Genomic DNA, 18,054 nt, shown 5'->3' with positions numbered 1-18,054 from the left:
TTGGCATATGGAAGTTCCCAGGCTAGGCATCAAATTGGAGCTGCAGCTGCAGGCCTACACCACAACCACAGCAACACTCGATCTGAGCCACATCTGCAAACTACACTACAACAGCTCATGGGAATGCTGGACCCTTTAACCCACTGAGAGGGGCCAGGGATTGAACCTGCATCCTCATGGATACTAGTTGGGCTCGTTACCACTAAGCCACAACGGGAACTTCCCTGCTAGACCATCTCGATGAAAAGCAGTTCTACTGACACATCACTAAGGAGATATAATGGGAAAGTATAAAAAAAATTTTTTTAAGCATTGCCTTTCTGGGTCTAAGAAGATTCCCAAAGATATATGTACATAAAACGGTCCTGTAGAAGAGTATTGCTCTGTAAAAATGAGCCACTGAATCAGACTGTTAAGCATTTTCAGAATTACGGACCAAAGCAGAGTGAAGTATAAGAGTGGACTGTGCTCCTTAAAAAGAACAAAGGCCCAGTGTTCACAGTAGCACTATTTGTAATAGCCAAGACATGGAAGCAACCTAAATGTCCATCCACAGAGGAGTGGATAAAGATAGGGTATAGATACACACACACATAGGAACACTACTCAGCCATAAAAAAGGGTAAAATAATGGCATTTGCAGCAACATGGATGGACCTAGAAAGTATTGTACTACGTGAAGTCAGTCAGACAGAAAAAGACAGACATCATATGACAGCGTGGAATCTAATAAAACATGATGCACATGAACTTATTTACAAAACAGACTCACAGATCTCCAAAACGTGGTTACTGTGTCTGGTTACCCTTCTGGTTACCCAAGGGCAAATGTGGGAGGAAGGGTAAATTAGGAGTTTGGGATTAACAGAGACACACTACTATCTGGAGGATAGGTAACCAATAAGGACCTAGCACAGGGAATGCGACTCAATGTTCCGTAATAACCTATGTGGGGAAAGCTGCTGAAAAAGAATGGATGTGTGTATAACTGAATCACTCTGCTGTACACCTGACACTAAGAACCTTGTCGATCAACTCTACTTCAATAAAATGTTTAAGAAAGAATAAAGAATTGCAAACGTCCACAGAGGATCCGGAGCTAGCATAGGGAAAAACTCTCTCTATACACAGACACACACAGACACGCACACACACACACACACACACACACACACATACACACACACATATATAATGCATATATTATATACATGCATATATACACACATAATACATGCATTATTTGTACACACATATATAATATATAACTACATGTTGTATATATAGAGAGAGTGAAAAACTAAATTTACAAATAGAGTGCCAGTTAAGCAATCTCGTGGTTTCCAAAACTGAAATTGGGCCTTAACATCTTACTGAAATCTTAAAAAAAATCTGTTGGACTTGTGGTTAAAGAAAAGGCTGGGTCCAGTTACCTAAGTATAGCAAGGGATATTTACTCATCTTCCTAGAATGTCTTCCTTAAAATATTAGCGGTGCCTAATATAAACTAGTTATGTTTTCTATGCCTCTATTTTCAAATATTTTCTGTCAGCTATGCGCTGTGTACCAGAAGCAGTCTTAACCGTAAGGCTGAATAAGTTCCAGTCCCACACTGTTTCAAAGAGGCTATCAATTTTTAAATTATATAGAGAGATTCTACCAGTAATATACAAAAGATGTAGTTTCTGATTATTTATTATAATTAGACAATACCATTTGAAAGCTGTAATCTTTTAGCCTTTTGTTCCCACAAGAATAGTCACCAGGGAGTTCCCTTCGTGGCTCAGTGGTTAATGAACCCAACTAGGATCCATGAGGCTGTGGGTTCAATCCCTGGCCTCACTCAGTGGGCTAAGGACCCAGCGTTGCTCTGAGCTGTGGTGTAGGTCACAGATGAGGCTCAGATCTGGCGTTGCTATGGCTGTGGTGTAGGCTGGCAGCTGTGGCTCTGATTTGACCCCTAACCTGGGAACTTCCATATGTTGCCAAGTTCGGCCCTAAAAAGCAAAAAAAAAAAAAAAAAAAAAAAAAAAAAAGAATAGTCACCAGGAGCTTTTAACAGAAGACTTGATATCTGAGGAAAATCATGGTGTAGCTTTAACAGCCTTCTCGCGAAGAATTCAAATGTAACTAAATAAAAGTATGAAAACTATGCTTTATAGAGAACACTATAAAACCTAGTCAGAAAATTTTTGCTCATGATTAGCCTATTCTTCTGAAAATATAGAGTCTAAAGGTAGAAAATATGGAATCTAAAGGTAGTTAACATGAATTCTTTTTTTTATTTCTTTTTATGGCCACACCTGCGGCATATGAAAGTTCCCAAGCCAGGGACTGAATCTGAGCAGCAGCTTCGACCTGTGCCACAGCTGCAGCGATGCCAGATCATTTAACCCACTGTGCGGGGCTGAGGATTGAACCCGTACCTCCGCAGTGACCCAAGCCGCTGCAGTCAGATTCTTACCCCGCTGTACCATGGTGGGAACTCCATGAATTCTTAATAATGGGCTCTTAAGACTGCAGTTACAGTGATACTTTTGAGTCTGTCATTACAGATGTTAATTCTAAGAAAAACACATGTTCCTATCAAAGCATGTAAAATTAATGAACACATTTTATATACAGCTCAATAAATACTCTCTCGCAAGCAGTACTCATTAAAGAAAACTATCAGTGGATGCCTGAAGCAAAAGCAAAAATTCAAAGCAACAACGGCTTCCAAGCTAATACCTCTAGGAGGCTGAAATGCAGCAACGTCCTGATGGATCATGATAAAGCATGTAACTGACAGAGTTCATCTAACCATCAACAGTTCTTTTGACACCATGCAAAGGCATCGGGGAGACTCGGGGGTTAGTAAGTTGTTTGCCTGGCCTTCACCTTGACCAAAGCAGCATTATGACCAATAGGAACTGCCCCAAACAGGCATTACAAACCACCACCAGCAGGTGTGAGGCTGCCTCACACGACTGCAGTGTAAACCAGGTCTTTGCATTTTTATGATGGAAAGTAAATCTATTCGGCCACTAGATGGAGATGAGGTTACTTTCCAGTGACAGGGCCGCTTGCTGGCTGTCAGCAAGTGATAAGCATGGTACTGAGAACCTATTCTCTTTCCTCAATACTCCCACGGAAGGCATTTTCCAAGCTCCCAAATCAGGAGCAGACTATGTTGAAGAAAGGGTCCATACATGAGTAATAAGGGAATATGTATGTATGTGTATGGCTGGGTCACTTTGCCCCACAGCAAAAATTGACAGAACATTGTAAATCAACTATAATAAAACACTTCAACAATAGAAAATAAAATTTAAAAAATTATATATATATACATGGATGGCTGGGTCACTTTGCTATACAGCAAAAATTGACAGAACATTGTAAATCAACTATAATAAAACACTTCAACAATAGAAAATAAAATTTTAAAAACGAGAAATAGGTTGGGGGATCAATTAGGAAGGTAACGTTTTTGCTTCTTGTTACTATTGCCCCCGGAATGATTCCTATTTAGATTGGGTTGTGCAAACTACTTGTAAATAATAACACGAGCTGGTCAAAACAGAAGCCATTAGATATGCCATCTCATTGTTTACCCAGCAGTGAGAAGGAAGAGGAGAGATGGGACCAAAAATTAAAACAACGGCAGAGCATTTGGACAATGAGTTCCATCTGTTTAGATATGAAGATGCTCATAACTGGTTTCTCAGTTTGCGTAAGTCTGTAAGTAGAGATTTTCAACATCGACAAAATGGATCAAGGAACACCAGAGATGGAAGGAGCATGTTAGATTAACACCTATTTCAATTTTCCAAATGCAGCTATCATTCAATTCTGACTTATGTAACTTTATTACTAAATGTGTTGTTTTTTGTTTTGTTTTTTGTCTTTTTGCCTTTTCTAGGGCTGCTCCGGTGGCATATGGAGGTTCCCAGGCTAGGGGTCTAATCGGAGCTGTAGCTGCCGACCTACACCACAGCCACAGCAATGCCAGATCTGAGCCGCGTCTGCGACCTACACCACAACTCATGGCAACGCCGGATCCTTAACCCACTGAGCAAAGCCAGGGATCGAACCCGCCACCTCATGGTTCCTAGTCGGATTCGTTAACCACTGAGCCATGAAGGGAACTCCAAATAAGTGTCTATTATAGGTGAACTTTGAACTGGAAACACAAAGTTACATATTTCCTAGAAAATGTTTTGCTTGTAGAAGCATCAGATATTGCCCTACATAGCTGAATATTTTGATTATTTTGAGATGTTAGATACTATGTTTCCGTTCATTTCTAACTTAATATGTACTCATTCAATAAATAGCTATTACATAAAACATGAAAACAAAGGAAAAATTGAGGCAGTTAGAAGAATTCATTTGTCATCAAAAAGCTTCAATTTAGTATATACTAGTATGAACATAAACAAGCTTTTTTTTTTTTTTTAAGGGCTTCAGGGATGGCATATGAGATTTCCAGGCTAGTGGTCAAATCAGAGCTACAGCTGCTGGCCTATGCCCCAGCCACAGCAACACAGGATCCAAGCTGTGTCTGTGACCTACACCACATCTCACGGCAATGCTGGATCCTTAACTCACTGAGCAAGGCCAGGGATAGAACCGGTATCCTCATGGATACTAGTCGGGTTCATAACCCGCTGAGCCAAAACGGGAACTCCCTAAATCAGCATATTAATTGCCTTTGATGTCCCAATCACTATGCTAAAGAACTGGGAACACAAAGATGCACAACAGTGGCAGAGAAGGTATAGGAAGAGAAGAACTACACGGTTAAAACACAAATGCGGGTTAATTTTTGCAGCACTGAAGACCAGTTATCAAAATCATGAGTTAACATTCCTTTCCAAGGTTCTGTTGTGAAAGATAAACTTGATTCAGGCCACAGATCTTGACTATAGGGACCTTTGCTCTCTATAAGGCATGAGAAATTGAAATGAAAGATAGGAAATTCAAATACAATTGTATTTACTATTAGGCATTAATTACTGTAATGAAAAAAGGAGCTTAATTCAAAGGGAGAAGAAACTAATCTTTAGAATAATAAAAGAAGCAGAACCACAGTTGATTAATTTCCTAATGACTCTTATGGAGAGTGACCCACATTCGGTCTGTTGCTGTGATAAATCCATTGCACTTAATGACATGTTTATTTTAGAGTGATACATTTGCTTTAGCTTAATTAAATTAATATATTCATACCCTTTCGAAAGAGTCTGAGGTTGCTGGTTTACACTGGTTTGCAATTTTCAAAACGTTCCTATAAACTAGAAATATGTATTATGCATCCACAAAAATATATATTTTCTCCTTTAAGCAAAATCACAAAAATAAGCACACAAAATAGTACCCATTAATCAGATATCAAAGGAGTCATGTGTGGAAATTTCTTATCTTGTTAACTGTTTCTTTGCTGAGGAACACAGTCGGCAGGAACCTACCTCACTTTTTGCTGGATAAAAATGAAATGTAAACACAGACGTTTTCCTCTGAAGGTTAAAATCAATACATTACAAATAAATAAATCTTTTTTCTTGTTTGTCTTTTTAAAAGGTCGCACCCATGGCATATGGAAGTTCCCAAGCGAGGGGTGGAATTGGAGCTGCAGATCCTGGCCTACACCACAGCCACAGCAACATGGGATCTGAGCCACATCTGCAACCTGCATCACAGCTCACAGCAACACGGGATCCTTAACCCACTGAGCGAGGACAGGGATTGAACCTGTGTCCTCATAGATACTAGTCAGATTCGTTTCCACTGAGCCATGATGGGAACTCTTTTTTTTTTTTTTTTGGTCTTTTTAGGGCTGTACCCACTGCATATGGAAGTTCCCAGCCTAGGGATCAAATCAGAGCTTCAGCTGCCAGATCCGAGTCACATCTTTGAGCTACACCACAGCTCACAGCAATGCCGGATCCTTAACCCACTGAGCAAGGCCAGGGATCGAACTCGTAACCTCATGGATACTAGTTGAGTTTGTTACTGCTGAGCCATGATGGGAACTCTAAATCCTTTTTCTTCTGAAGCATAATATAAATAAACTACAAATAGAATAAGCCCTTTTGTAATATGGTTTCGTATTTACGGGTTCACAGCCTTCCTCACTGTTCACATAAGATCCAGTCAGCAGCTGGGTTAGGTGGTTGCTGAGTCATTTCTGGAGCTGTGTGGAGCTGTGAGTTTCCTCCCACTTTGGTGACCACGTCCCATATTTCTTTACAGTGTAGGGTTGGGTCTACTTACTATGACTGCCAAATTTCTATTATCTGGAAATAAGGAAGTTGATGAAAACAACTCTAGGAGATGTCTAATTCTGCTTATCTTCTCTAAAGGTTTTGGCCTTATAATAACATGCTGGGTTTTAGATGCTCAGTATTTGTTTCCTTGGCAGCATGTGGAGATGCTGACGACAATGGTGGACGTGAGACCCGAAGCAAAGGTGGCTCTGGAAGTGGATTAATGCTTAAGCTTAATTAGCAAATAAAAGTGGATGAGGGCATTCGCGTGTTGTGAGGCGAGCAAACCTATATATTTAAGCATGGACCGTCAAAAAAGACACATTTTGTACTTTTTCACTCTCTAGAAGGATAGATCTTTTTCCCATATGAGTCCAAAAATTACGTTAGCTATTTAAACACATACATTTGCATTGCGGAGCCTGAAGTTCTCACGACTATGGCATTTGGCGCTAAATTGATAACTGAAAACCTTAAGAAAGAAGGTCAGTTCCAGTGGTACCTGCATAGGTCTGTCACTTTCTTGTCCAATCATGTTTCTCCATTCCATTAGGGACCGCTGCAGCTGTTCAAGTCCAGTTTCCCACAGCCTGATGTGACCACCCATATCAACGGTTACGACGCCACCTTGGCCCCACTCAGCTAGCAGTGCATCTGTGTCCGAAATAGTAGACAGCCATGTGGTATATGGAGACAGAGATTCTGATCTGAAAAGGAAATTCCAGTGTTTACCTGATTGCAAGCCCAGGTCATGAAGCTAGTTTAGCCTGACTTAAGTTCATTAAACTTGCCATAAAGAATTCCAGTAGTGGAGTTCCCGTCGTGGCGCAGTGGTTAACGAATCCGACGAGGAACCATGAGGTTGCGGGTTCGGTCCCTGCCCTTGCTCAGTGGGTTAACGATCCGGTGTTGCTGTGAGCTGTGGTGTAGGTTGCAGACGCGGCTCGGATCCCGAGTTGCTGTGGCTCTGGCGTAGGCTGGTGGCTACAGCTCCGATTCAACCCCTGGCTTGGGAACCTCCATATGCCGCGGGAGCGGCCCAAGAAATAGCAACAACAACAACAAAAAAGACAAAAGACAAAAAAAAAAAAGAATTCCAGTAGTAAGCACACGAAAAGATAAGATACCAACAGGAGGAGTTCCCGTCGTGGCACAGTGGTTAACGAATCCAACCAGGAACGATGAGGTTGCGGGTTTCATCCCTGGCCTTGCTCAATGGGTTAAGGATCTGGCGTTGCTGTGAGCTGTGGTGTAGGTCGCAGACGTGGCTCGGATCCCGAGTTGCTGTGGCTGTGGCGTTGGCTGGTGGCTCCAGCTCTGATTAGACCCCTAGCCTGGGAACCTCCATATGCAGCAGGAAGCAGCCCTAGAAAAGGAAAAAAGGCAAAAAAAAAAAAGATACCAACAGATCCATCTGTTGGGGAAAAATACATAGTTACACAGCTATTTATTGGTTATTTCCATATCCTGTACTTGTGAACCTTGGGTGACATCTGCATTCACTGTCTGGAAGAAAGGAACTCTAAACCAAATCATACCTTGCACACCTGCAGCCCTGGACTTGCTCCTTAAGGGTCTAAGGTCAGTGTCTTTTTGTTTTTGTTTTTTGGTTTTTTTTGTTTGTTTGTTTTTTGTTTTTTTTTTTCTTTTTAGCACTGTACTTATAGCATGTGGAAGTTGCCAGGGTAGGGGTCAAATTGGAGCTGTAGCTGCCAGCCTATGCCATAGCCACTGTAATGCCAGATCGGAGCCTCGTCTGCAACCTACACCACAGCTCGTGGCAACGCCAGATTCTTAACCCACTGAGTGGGGCCAGGGATTGAAACCCCACACTCATGGATACTAGTTGGGTTTGCTTCCGCTGAGCCACAATGGGAACTCCCAGGTCAGTGTTGAAACGGATGTCTCCTTTATGTGTTTTAACTGCATTTATATTTGATGTTTGCCTTTTCTAACGTGGACAGTTATATGGATTTATAAGAAGTAATTTGTATATTTCTTGTATTTTATATTTCATACTTATTCATATTTCTGATATACATAATCATTTTTAGGAATGCAATGTTTGCCTGTAAGAGAGAATTTCATTCTTTTATCTGGCTATAGCTCTCACGATAGAAAAGAAACACAGATTGCAAATGACTAGTGTTGGCTCTCTAAATCCGCCTGATATTTTCTGCATGAAATAAATAATCTAAAGGGATGGTCTGATCTGAAAATAAAAATGTAGCAAACAATCAGTGTAGATCTGTGAAAACCACAAAACTACTCTATATTAGATCAATTCTTCTACGAAAGAATAAATCAAGACCATTTTAACTTAATTTTTTTTTTAATCTGCCTTATAGTAGATACTAAACATGGAGTGACAAAGCCAGCTACTCTGGGACATGGAAGTCTTAGAAAATGTTTATATAAAGAGGGCAATAACAGTAGGATCGGACCAAGATTTCAGAACTATTTTACAGTACTGGAAGGACTCAGGAAGGTAAGATGCGATGTAATACAGAATCCATCTCTTGGTGCTCTCAAAAAATATTTCTCTTAGGAAAAGAATTTATAGGTACAGATGGTGAAGTAAAAGGCTATTCAAGAATAACGAAATGGGGGAGTTCCTGTCATGGCACAGTGGAAACGAATCCAACTAGGAACCATGAGGTTGTGGGTTCGATCCATGGCCTTTTGCTCTCCTGTAGGCCGGTGGCTACAGCTCCGATTAGACCCCCCCAGCCTGGGAATCTCCATATGCTGCAGGTGCAGGCCTATTAAAAAAAAAAGAAAGAAAGAAAAGAAAAACGAAATGGGGAGTTTCTGTCATGGCTCAGCAGTAACAAATCTGACTAGTATCCCTGAGGATGTGGTTCCATCCCTGGCCTCGCTCAGGGGGTTAAGCATCCAGCGTTGCTGTGAGCTGTGCTGTAGGTCGTAGAATTGGCTGGGATCCCACGTTGCTGTGGCTGTGGTGTAGGCCAACAGCTGTAGATCTGATTTGACCCCTAGCCTGGGAATTCCATAGCCATGGGTGCAGCCCTAACACCCCCCCCCCCAATTGCATTAAAAAAGAATAATGAAATGTATCCACCTGAAACTATGATGTTTGAAATTCTGCCACAAGTGCTCAAGATGTATGAGTCTACTGAGCACAGAACCTACTGGTTGCATATGTAACTCTGCACAATGAAACTTTAAATTCATGAGGGCAATTTTTTCAGTACATCAAAAAAAAAAATGCTGAAGAAATCACACATTTACCACAATCTGAACACCAGGTTTAGAATCTCTTCTTCCCCTTTTAAGAAAAATGCAACATTCTCCTTATATATAGTAACAAAGTCTTTAAGAAACACATAGAATTATAATAGAGTGAAGCCCAGACTTATATATACCTGCATATCAGAGCTAAGTAGTATCATTTTACAAATGCAAATAATACAAAAATTGGAGGAAAAACATTCGCATTTTACTGAGGGCAAAAGTGATATATTTATTTTGGCCCTGCAGTCTCATATAGTTTTACTGTATTTTCTATCATTTGAAGTTAGCCATCAAATGGAAAATTCCTGCTATCTAGCAGAACACTAAATTTAAGCAACTAGGAACAAAACTGAAATCCAGATGGGTTGTTCCCTGGGATTAGACATATGCCAAAAATGGCAATGGTAAATCTCAGGCAAAACTCAGGATATACTGACAATGAACAGATTCTAAACCATGTGACACTGAAATGTGACAAGTCTGATCGAGATGTTCTATACATGGAAAATACATACTGGGTTTCAAAAACTTGAGAAAAAAGGAATGTAAAATACATTTAAAATTTGTAGATCAAATACATGTCAAAATAGTAATACTTTAGGTATAATGGGTTAAATAAAATATTATTCAAGGTAATTTTACCTGTTAATTTTTTTTACTGTTTTTTTAATGGGGCTAAGAATATAAGTGTCCAAATATGGCTCACAATCTATTTCTACTGGATAGCGCAGCACTAAATGAATGAGGTATGGTGATTAGCTGGTTGTATATGTACATACAGCTGCTCTTCCAGATGTTATTTCTATGGCAGGTATAACACATGGTTCATACAGAAAGTTAAAAGAGCAAAAAAAAAAAAAAAACAACCACACACATAGAAAGCAGGGGCCAACGAAGGAGAAATTAATAGCGAAAAGGCTATCACACTTTAAAAATGTAAAAAAAAAAATTGTTCTTTGCTTTTGTTACTTGAACAGTCTATTTTAATGAGCATACAAGAATATGACATAAGAAATTTCCCCAAATGACTAAAAGCCATTTTTTCATTAAACCAACACATTAAGGTGTTCCAAGAAAGCACACTTACACATGTTGGAACAGGTAAATCTATTTCTTTGAATAATGCTTTCATTATTCATATTTCTTGAACCTGACTAAAGGGTCCTAGAAAATGAAACAGTGTTTCTGGGATATTTTGTACTGTCATGCTGAGCAACTGAGGGTTGGAGGAGTGGGTCAATAAGAGAACTGGTGACATTTGGGTGACAGACAAGTTCCAGGGTCCTTGGCCTTCCTCTGATTTTGACAGGCTCTCCAGGCCCCTCTGCCCAGGACTGTGGGTGAGGCTTTAATCACTGTGTTGAGAGGCTTCACTTGCAGGGGAGGAGAGGATGGGACATCAATCTAGACAAGAGCAGGTGCACATTTAGGTGGAGGGAGGGAGATCAGGCATGGCTGTATCCATAGAGGAATGGGCCTTCAGTGAGGACTCATGTGTTTCTCAAGGGAGAAATGGAGCATCACTATTTTTCTTTTATACCCTTAGTCTAGCTAGTTTGAATGCTTTCCTTCCACTGCTGGACAGTAATCAAAGCAGTCAAGGGTAATGAATTCTATTTCAACTCTCTGGAATCCTTTGGCTACTGTACAGTCTTTGCGACTATAGATGCATAGTTACATATTTAAACACACTATTTAACAAGTGCTATTGAAATTCCTGTGAGATTTTGAATATATTTACCTTTGAAAACTAACCTATGAAATTAAAAAACATGAAAATTTTTGCAGTGCCAAAAATGATGTTTCAAAGAAATATATCATATATATATAACAAATCAAAAAAGGGGAATGAAGGCTTGGAGGCTGTTAGGCTTATTTCTATGTAACATTCGAACATTTTTCCAAAATGAAAATAAAAATGGAGGTAAAGAAAGCCAAATAGCAAGATATAAACCAACTGTAACTTAAAAAAAAAAAAGCTTGCTATTTAAGGAAGCAGAAAGCATACATTTCTTCAGAGTACTTGGTAATAATGTAGCCATGTTTTTTCATCTGACAGGCTAAGATGAAAGGTGAAAATGGATTACCTGGGGATGGGGATATATCGGAGTTTCTTTGATTGGAGGTCAGTGACTTCTAGGTAACCAGCTGTTTGTGGAGGGGTAACATCTGCAAACAAGTCAAGACATGAGCCAAGCGTTAAATTGCTGCGACACAAAAATAGGACCCAAAGAAAGCACGAATGCCGCTAAAAGTGGAATGAAGTTATCAATAGCCTTGAGCAGAATTCTGAGACCCACTTGACGAGGTCCTAGGCTGGCCAAGTCCAGCCTCAAGGCTAAACTCTGGGAAGTTATGTTTTTATCAGGGGAATACAGAGACTGTGAAATAATAGATGCATGTGAGGCTGTGATGCTTTACCATGAGAAAATTACCCAAGTTCTCCCGGCTTTGAAATCTCTGCTCTGCCCACCACTCCACGTAGCTCTTACCTGAGCTGACCTCGGGGCAATAGTTTTAAAAATAGCCCTGTTTTACAAAATCTTGGCCAGTAATTCTCTTCTGAAAAATCTCCCCTACAAAGAGCTCATACTCTTAAAAGATTTTCATCTGTTGTCTATTTCCTATTATAATTTGGTTAGAATGAGATGTCCATTTCTTTTTTTTTTTTTTGTCTTTTGTCGTTGTTGTTGTTACTATTTCTTGGGCCGCTCCCGTGGCATATGGAGGTTCCCAGGCTAGGGGTTGAATCGGAGCTTTAGTCACCGGCCTACGCCAGAGCCACAGCAACGCGGGATCCAAGCCGCGTCTGCAACCTACACCACAGCCCACGGCAATGCCAGATCCTTAACCCACTGAACAAGGCCAGGGACCGAACCCGCAACCTCATGGTTCCTAGTTGGATTCGTTAACCACTGTGCCACGACGGGAACTCTGAGATGTCCATTTCAATGCAAACTATTATATGTAGGATGGAGAAGCAGTGAGGTCCCACTGTACAGCACAGGGAATTGTATCCAATCTCTTAGGCTAGAACATGATGGAAGATAATGTGAGAAAAAGCATGTATATATGTGTAAGACTGGGTCCCTTGGTTGTATAGCAGAAATTGACACAACACTGTAAATCAAGTATAATTTAATTTTAAAAACATTTTAAAAAGAATGAGATATCCGGAATATCCACTCTGAATTTATCCCATGTAGTTTATCAAAAATAAGAAACTTGGCATTTTTATTTCATGTTTGCAGTTGAGTTTTTGAGTAGGCCATCTGAAAACCTTACTCTCTCTTTTTTAGGGCTGCACCTGTGGCACATGGAGGTTCCCAGGCTAGGGGCTGAATTGGAGCTGCAGCTGCCAGCCTACACCGCAGCCACAGCAATGCCAGATCCGAGCCACATCTGCGACCTACACACAGCTCACAGCAACACCAGATCCTTAGCCCACTGAACGGGTTCATTTCCGCTGTGCCACTACGGGAACTCTGCTCTCTCTCTTTTTTTAATTCAACAAATGTGGTTGAGCTTACATCAGACATTATATGAAGCATTGTGGATAGAGATGTGTGTGCTTCTGCCTCGTCTGAGGAGCCCACAGCCTTTTAAAGAGGAAAGTTCCTCCTTAAAAAGAAAAAAAAATCTGGAGTTCCTGTCGTGACGCAGGAGAAACAATCCCTGGCCTCACCCAGTGGGTGAAGGATCCACAGCGTTGCCATGAGCTGTGGTGTAGGTCGAAGGCACGGCTCAGATCTGGCGTTGCTGTGGCTGTGGCACAGGCTGGCAGCTACAGTGCCTATTCGACACTTAGCCTGGGAACCTCCATATGCTGCAGGTGCAACCCTAAAAAGGCAAACAAACAAACAAACAAACAAACAAAAAACCTAATCAAACAGATAAACAAAAATCAAAAACTATTGTGAGCCTTTAGGGACTTGGAAAGGATTCCAGGGTGGGCATCAGAACCCTGGGGCCAGGTAGAGCTGCACAGCCAGGCAAGCAGTGGTGCCAAGGGGCAGAGGGGTCCAGAGGAAGGGAAGGTAATATCCAGGGGCAGCTGAGGGTAAGAAAGTGGAGTTGCGATGATAATCTGACCACCCAGCTGGACTGGCCTCTCCAGAGAGCCACTTGTGTAAAGCCAAATGCTTATCCTAAGTCACGCACCGCCTGCCTTGGCAATGCTGCCGGGGCTGTAAGGTCAGTCTTGGGCAAAGTTGTGCACATGTATCATTTTTGACAGTTCCTGCTGCTAGGACCTAACTGAAGTGGGGTGAATTATTTATAGACCCCCAAGTTCTTTGCCAAACATGACCAGTTATTGAAGCGGTTGGGAGGACTAGCGCTGCCCAGCTAACCAGTTACATCTGGCTGTCTGCTTACATGCACTTTTTCAGAAGTAGTAATATTAAGCTGAGCTACTGCCATCGGTGTAAGCCAACTTATTTTAATGTATCTTTTTTTTTTTTCTACAGCTTTCTTTTCTTTCACTGTGCAAATTAATTCCATCGCATAAAGAGAATGAGAAAATGTAAGAATGGCTGTGTCTATTTCAGGAAGGAGAAAGCAAGAATTTTACTCCTGGTGCTAAAAAATAGTTTCCTATGTCAGAAAAGGCAATTTGTGGCCATAAAGCACTTTTTGAGGGTGGTGGGAGGGACGGCGGTGATGGTCAGTGCTTGAAAAATCATCAGAATTGATGTTTACTGATCTGAAAATAAATCAGCTCAGAATATACGACTGACTTAAGGATGTGAAAACCATGGCCAGATTTCCCTCCAAACTTAGCCAAATCCTTGTTGATCCTTTTAAAATGTTTTAACTTGTAGAGAGGAAGGAGGATCAGTAAATTTCCATTACATTTATAATCCAGGTGGATTTGGAAGAGAGGTATAAATTATATGTAGGGATTAGTTCACCAACGATTAAAGGGAAGTCATTGCCGTGGTGTTTAGCGCACAGATCCTGTGAATGGTAAGGACAGCTCGGGCGTGCGGTGCCAAGGTTGGGAGGGGGAATAAAAACTGTCAGGCAGAATGACCAAGGATATTTTCAGAGAGAAGATGAAACTATATAAAAAAAATTCCCCCCATCAAGCAATGTCATTTGATGTACATCTGTTAACTGCTAGGTTTAATGCACATCTGTGTTCAGCATCCTGCCATCGTGTTGATCCCCAATCTTTGGATTTACTCAAAATGCAAGAAACAGGGTGCTGCGTTCAATCAAGAGTCATTATTTTGTTTTTAAAGAGCTGAGGCCTGGAGTTCCCATCCTGGCACAGTGGACATGAATCCGATTAGGAACCATGAGGTTGTGGGTTCGATCCCTGGCCCTGCTCAGTGGGTTAAGGATCTGGCCATGCCGTGAGCTGCGGTGTAGGTTGCAGACTCAGCTCGGATCCTGTGTTGCTGTGGTTGTGGTATAGGCTGTAGGCTATAGCTCCGATTGGACCTCTAGCCTGCGAACCTCCATATGCCACCAGTGTGACCCTACAATGCAATATAAATAAATAAATAAATAAATAAATAAATAATGATTCAAATAAATAAATAAACATAAATTTAAAAAAAAAAGAGCTGAGGCCTGTGATTAAAAAAGAAAAAAGCTAACAGCTAGAAGCGACATGATTTGAAGAAAGAGGAAAATCTCTCCCCATGTGTGATAACCACAAGCTAAGCCATCTTTGTAAGAGTCACCAGGAGAGCACCCTTGACAGTGTCCACTGATTTCTTTAATAAAAGGCCAATGTGCATTCGTTCCTGACAAGTCAGGGGGTTGGACTCCACTTGCTTTAAAAAATTAATTGAGTTTAAATTTTCACTAAAGATCTGCACGCACATAGACGAAAGAGTCAAACAGGCTGAAAGAAAAATCAACCCTGGCCCTACTCCTCTCACCCCGCACTTCCTGCTCCAGAAATACTTTCAGCTTCTTAAAGCTGCTTCTTTGATATTCACCTTTACTCTTATGGTGCACTCCTGATGTTTTAGTTTTAAACAATATTTACTGACTTCCTACCATGGAAGGTGAGAGTTTAACTCTTTTTCAGATACACTGTCCCCTACCTAACACCTCATTTTCCCACCCCCAGTGTATTTTCAAAAAATTTTTTGGTCTATTTATTTATTTACTTTTTAGGGCCCCACCCGTGGCATATGGAGTTTCCCAGCCTAGGGGTCGAATCAGAGCTACAGCTGCCAATCTATACCACAGCTCACGGCAACATCAGATCCTTAATCCACTGAGCGAGGCCAGGGGTAGAACCTGTGTGTTCATGGATACTCGTCAGATTCGTTTCTGCTGAGCCACAACGGGCACTTTCTATGGTGGTTTTTAGTTAGATCAACATCCAGTGCTTACATTGTTATAAGTATATAAATCTATTTATGACAGAGCTCTGTCTTATAATAACATTGTTGCTTTTTCTTTACATGGAGTTAATAATCATGGTTTGTTGTTGGTTTAGGTTTTCACGTGTTCCTTATCATCAAAGTTTCTTAATCTTTTCAAATATATTGGGTTTATCAGTTTCACTTTCTTAGAGGCATCTCTCCTGAAATCTTTGCATCTTCTTTTCTTTCTTTCTTTTTTTCTTTTTTTTTTCTTTAGGGTGGAACTCAGGGCATATGGAAGTTCCCAGGCCAGAGGTCCAATCGGAGCTGCAGCTACCAGTCTACACCACAGCCACAGCAACATCAGATCTGAGCTGCATCTGCGATCTACACCACAGCTCACAGCAAACGCTGGATCCTTAACCCACTGAGCAAGGCCAGAGATTGAAGCTGCATCCTCATGGATACTAATCAGATTCACTATCGCTTTGCCACAACGGAAACTCCCTTTTCATCTTTTGTAATCTAAACTCCCTTTTCATCTTTTCTAATCTAATCGAGGCTTGTGCACAGGGGGTCACATCCTGAAATCTCCCTTCACCATTCTCTTAGGAATTGTTTTTTTAACAGCCCACTTTTATAAAATTCTTCCCACATGTCAGACACTATCTCAAGCACTTTATATGCATTTGGAATCTTTAAGGCACACTGCTTAAACAAATGAGGGGAAATAAAAAACTCCTAGCAACCAAGAAAAAAAAAATGGCAAATGGTATAAACAGGCAATTTTCAGAAGAGTAAATCACAACATAAAAAAAGATGCTCAAACTTACTAGAAATCAGGGAAACGTACACTAAAAGGTCTGAACCTTACAAGGGAAGATGAGGATAAGGAGCATCCTCAGCTTTTACGCCATTGGAACAGCAACTTTGGATAACAATTCGGTAATTTCACTCTTAGATATATACCCTACAGGCTCTCCACATATACACAGGAATAAGAATACTTCCAGGGAGTTCCCTTTGTGGCGCAGTGGTTAACGAAGCCCACTGGGATCCATAAGGATGCAGGTTCAATCCCTGGCCTCACTCAGTGGGTTAGGGATCGGGTGTGGCTGTGAGCTGTGGTGTAGGTCACAGTCACAGCTCGGATCCCACGTTACTGTGGCTGTGGTGTAGTCCAACAGCACTATCTCTCCAATTTGACCCCTAGCCTGGGAACCTCCATATGCCATGGGTACGGCCCTAAAAAGCAAACAGCAAAAAAAAAAAAAAAAAGAATACCTTTCTTTCTTTCTTTCTTTTGTCTTTTTGCCTTTTCTAGGGCTGTTCCCACGGCATATGGAGATTCCCAGGCTGGGGAGGTCTAATCGGAGCGGTAGCCACTGGCCTATGCCAGAGCCACAGCAACTCGGGATCTGAGCCGCGTCTGCAACCCACACCACAGCTCATGGCAACACCGGATCCTTAACCCACTGAGCAAGGCCAGGGATCGAATCCGCAACCTCTTGGTTCCTAGTCAGATTCGTTAACCCCTGCGCCACGACGGGAACTCCAGGAATACTTCTAATGGCCAGAAACTGTAAAGACTCTAAATGTGCATCAACAGAGAAGAGATGAATAAACTGTCGTATTTTACAGCAGTGAACATAAACGAAGAAGGGCTAACCCTGTGGATGATGACAAAGAGTCTCTCCCTGGTCACTGAAGGGGAGCGGGTTTTGCCCCTTCCCCATGAGGATTATTTTGAGCTAAAAGCAATGAAAACTCTAGGTGATTCAGGAACAGCTCAATTGCCTAAAGTTATATTAGGAAGGGAAACTGTACCAGGATGAGAGCTGTTACAGAGAAACTTTTTACCTAAGAAACTTACCTGCATAAACAGGGCAACCTTCGTCTTCTAGCATCTCCTCTGCCTTCCTGGGAACATTCCTTTCCTGGGCTCAGGATGCTACCTAAGCTCCAAGTTCCCTGGCTGCCTTTTGAGTCTTCCTGTCCTAGGGAACTCCCATTCATAGGCACTTTTTTCTCTTGTTAATCTGTCTTATAGTTAATTTAATGATTAGACCAGCCAAGAAACCTAGAAGGAAACATCTTTCTGTCCCTACACCAAACTCTAGTCAAGCTCTCCTGAATCCTCCTCCCTGCTAGGTCCTGACTTTGGGGCTTCTGTGTTCATCTCCATTGTCCCGTTTTAGCAAGATAATGCTCAGTTGGCT

At 41.3% G+C, this 18,054-nt stretch overlaps 1 protein-coding gene across 2 annotated transcripts in view; it reads right to left on the bottom strand.

Annotated features, from left to right (window-relative positions):
- The window catches only part of VWA8 (von Willebrand factor A domain containing 8), a 392,083-nt gene that overhangs the window by 105,948 nt on the left and 268,081 nt on the right, over window positions 1-18,054 (bottom strand). For both annotated transcript variants that reach the window (XM_047755719.1, XM_047755720.1), the window contains 2 exons: window positions 11,594-11,675; window positions 6,754-6,958 (listed from right to left, as the gene is read on the bottom strand). In XM_047755719.1, coding sequence (XP_047611675.1) covers window positions 6,754-6,958; window positions 11,594-11,675 — 287 coding nt within the window. The remainder of the gene's footprint in view (window positions 1-6,753; window positions 6,959-11,593; window positions 11,676-18,054) is intronic.

The sequence above is a fragment of the Phacochoerus africanus genome, chromosome 13 (genome assembly GCF_016906955.1).
Source record: "Phacochoerus africanus isolate WHEZ1 chromosome 13, ROS_Pafr_v1, whole genome shotgun sequence".
NCBI classification, from domain to species: domain Eukaryota; kingdom Metazoa; phylum Chordata; class Mammalia; order Artiodactyla; family Suidae; genus Phacochoerus; species Phacochoerus africanus.
Note: the sequence above shows the minus strand (reverse complement) of the source record. Positions and strands in the feature narration are given on the sequence as shown.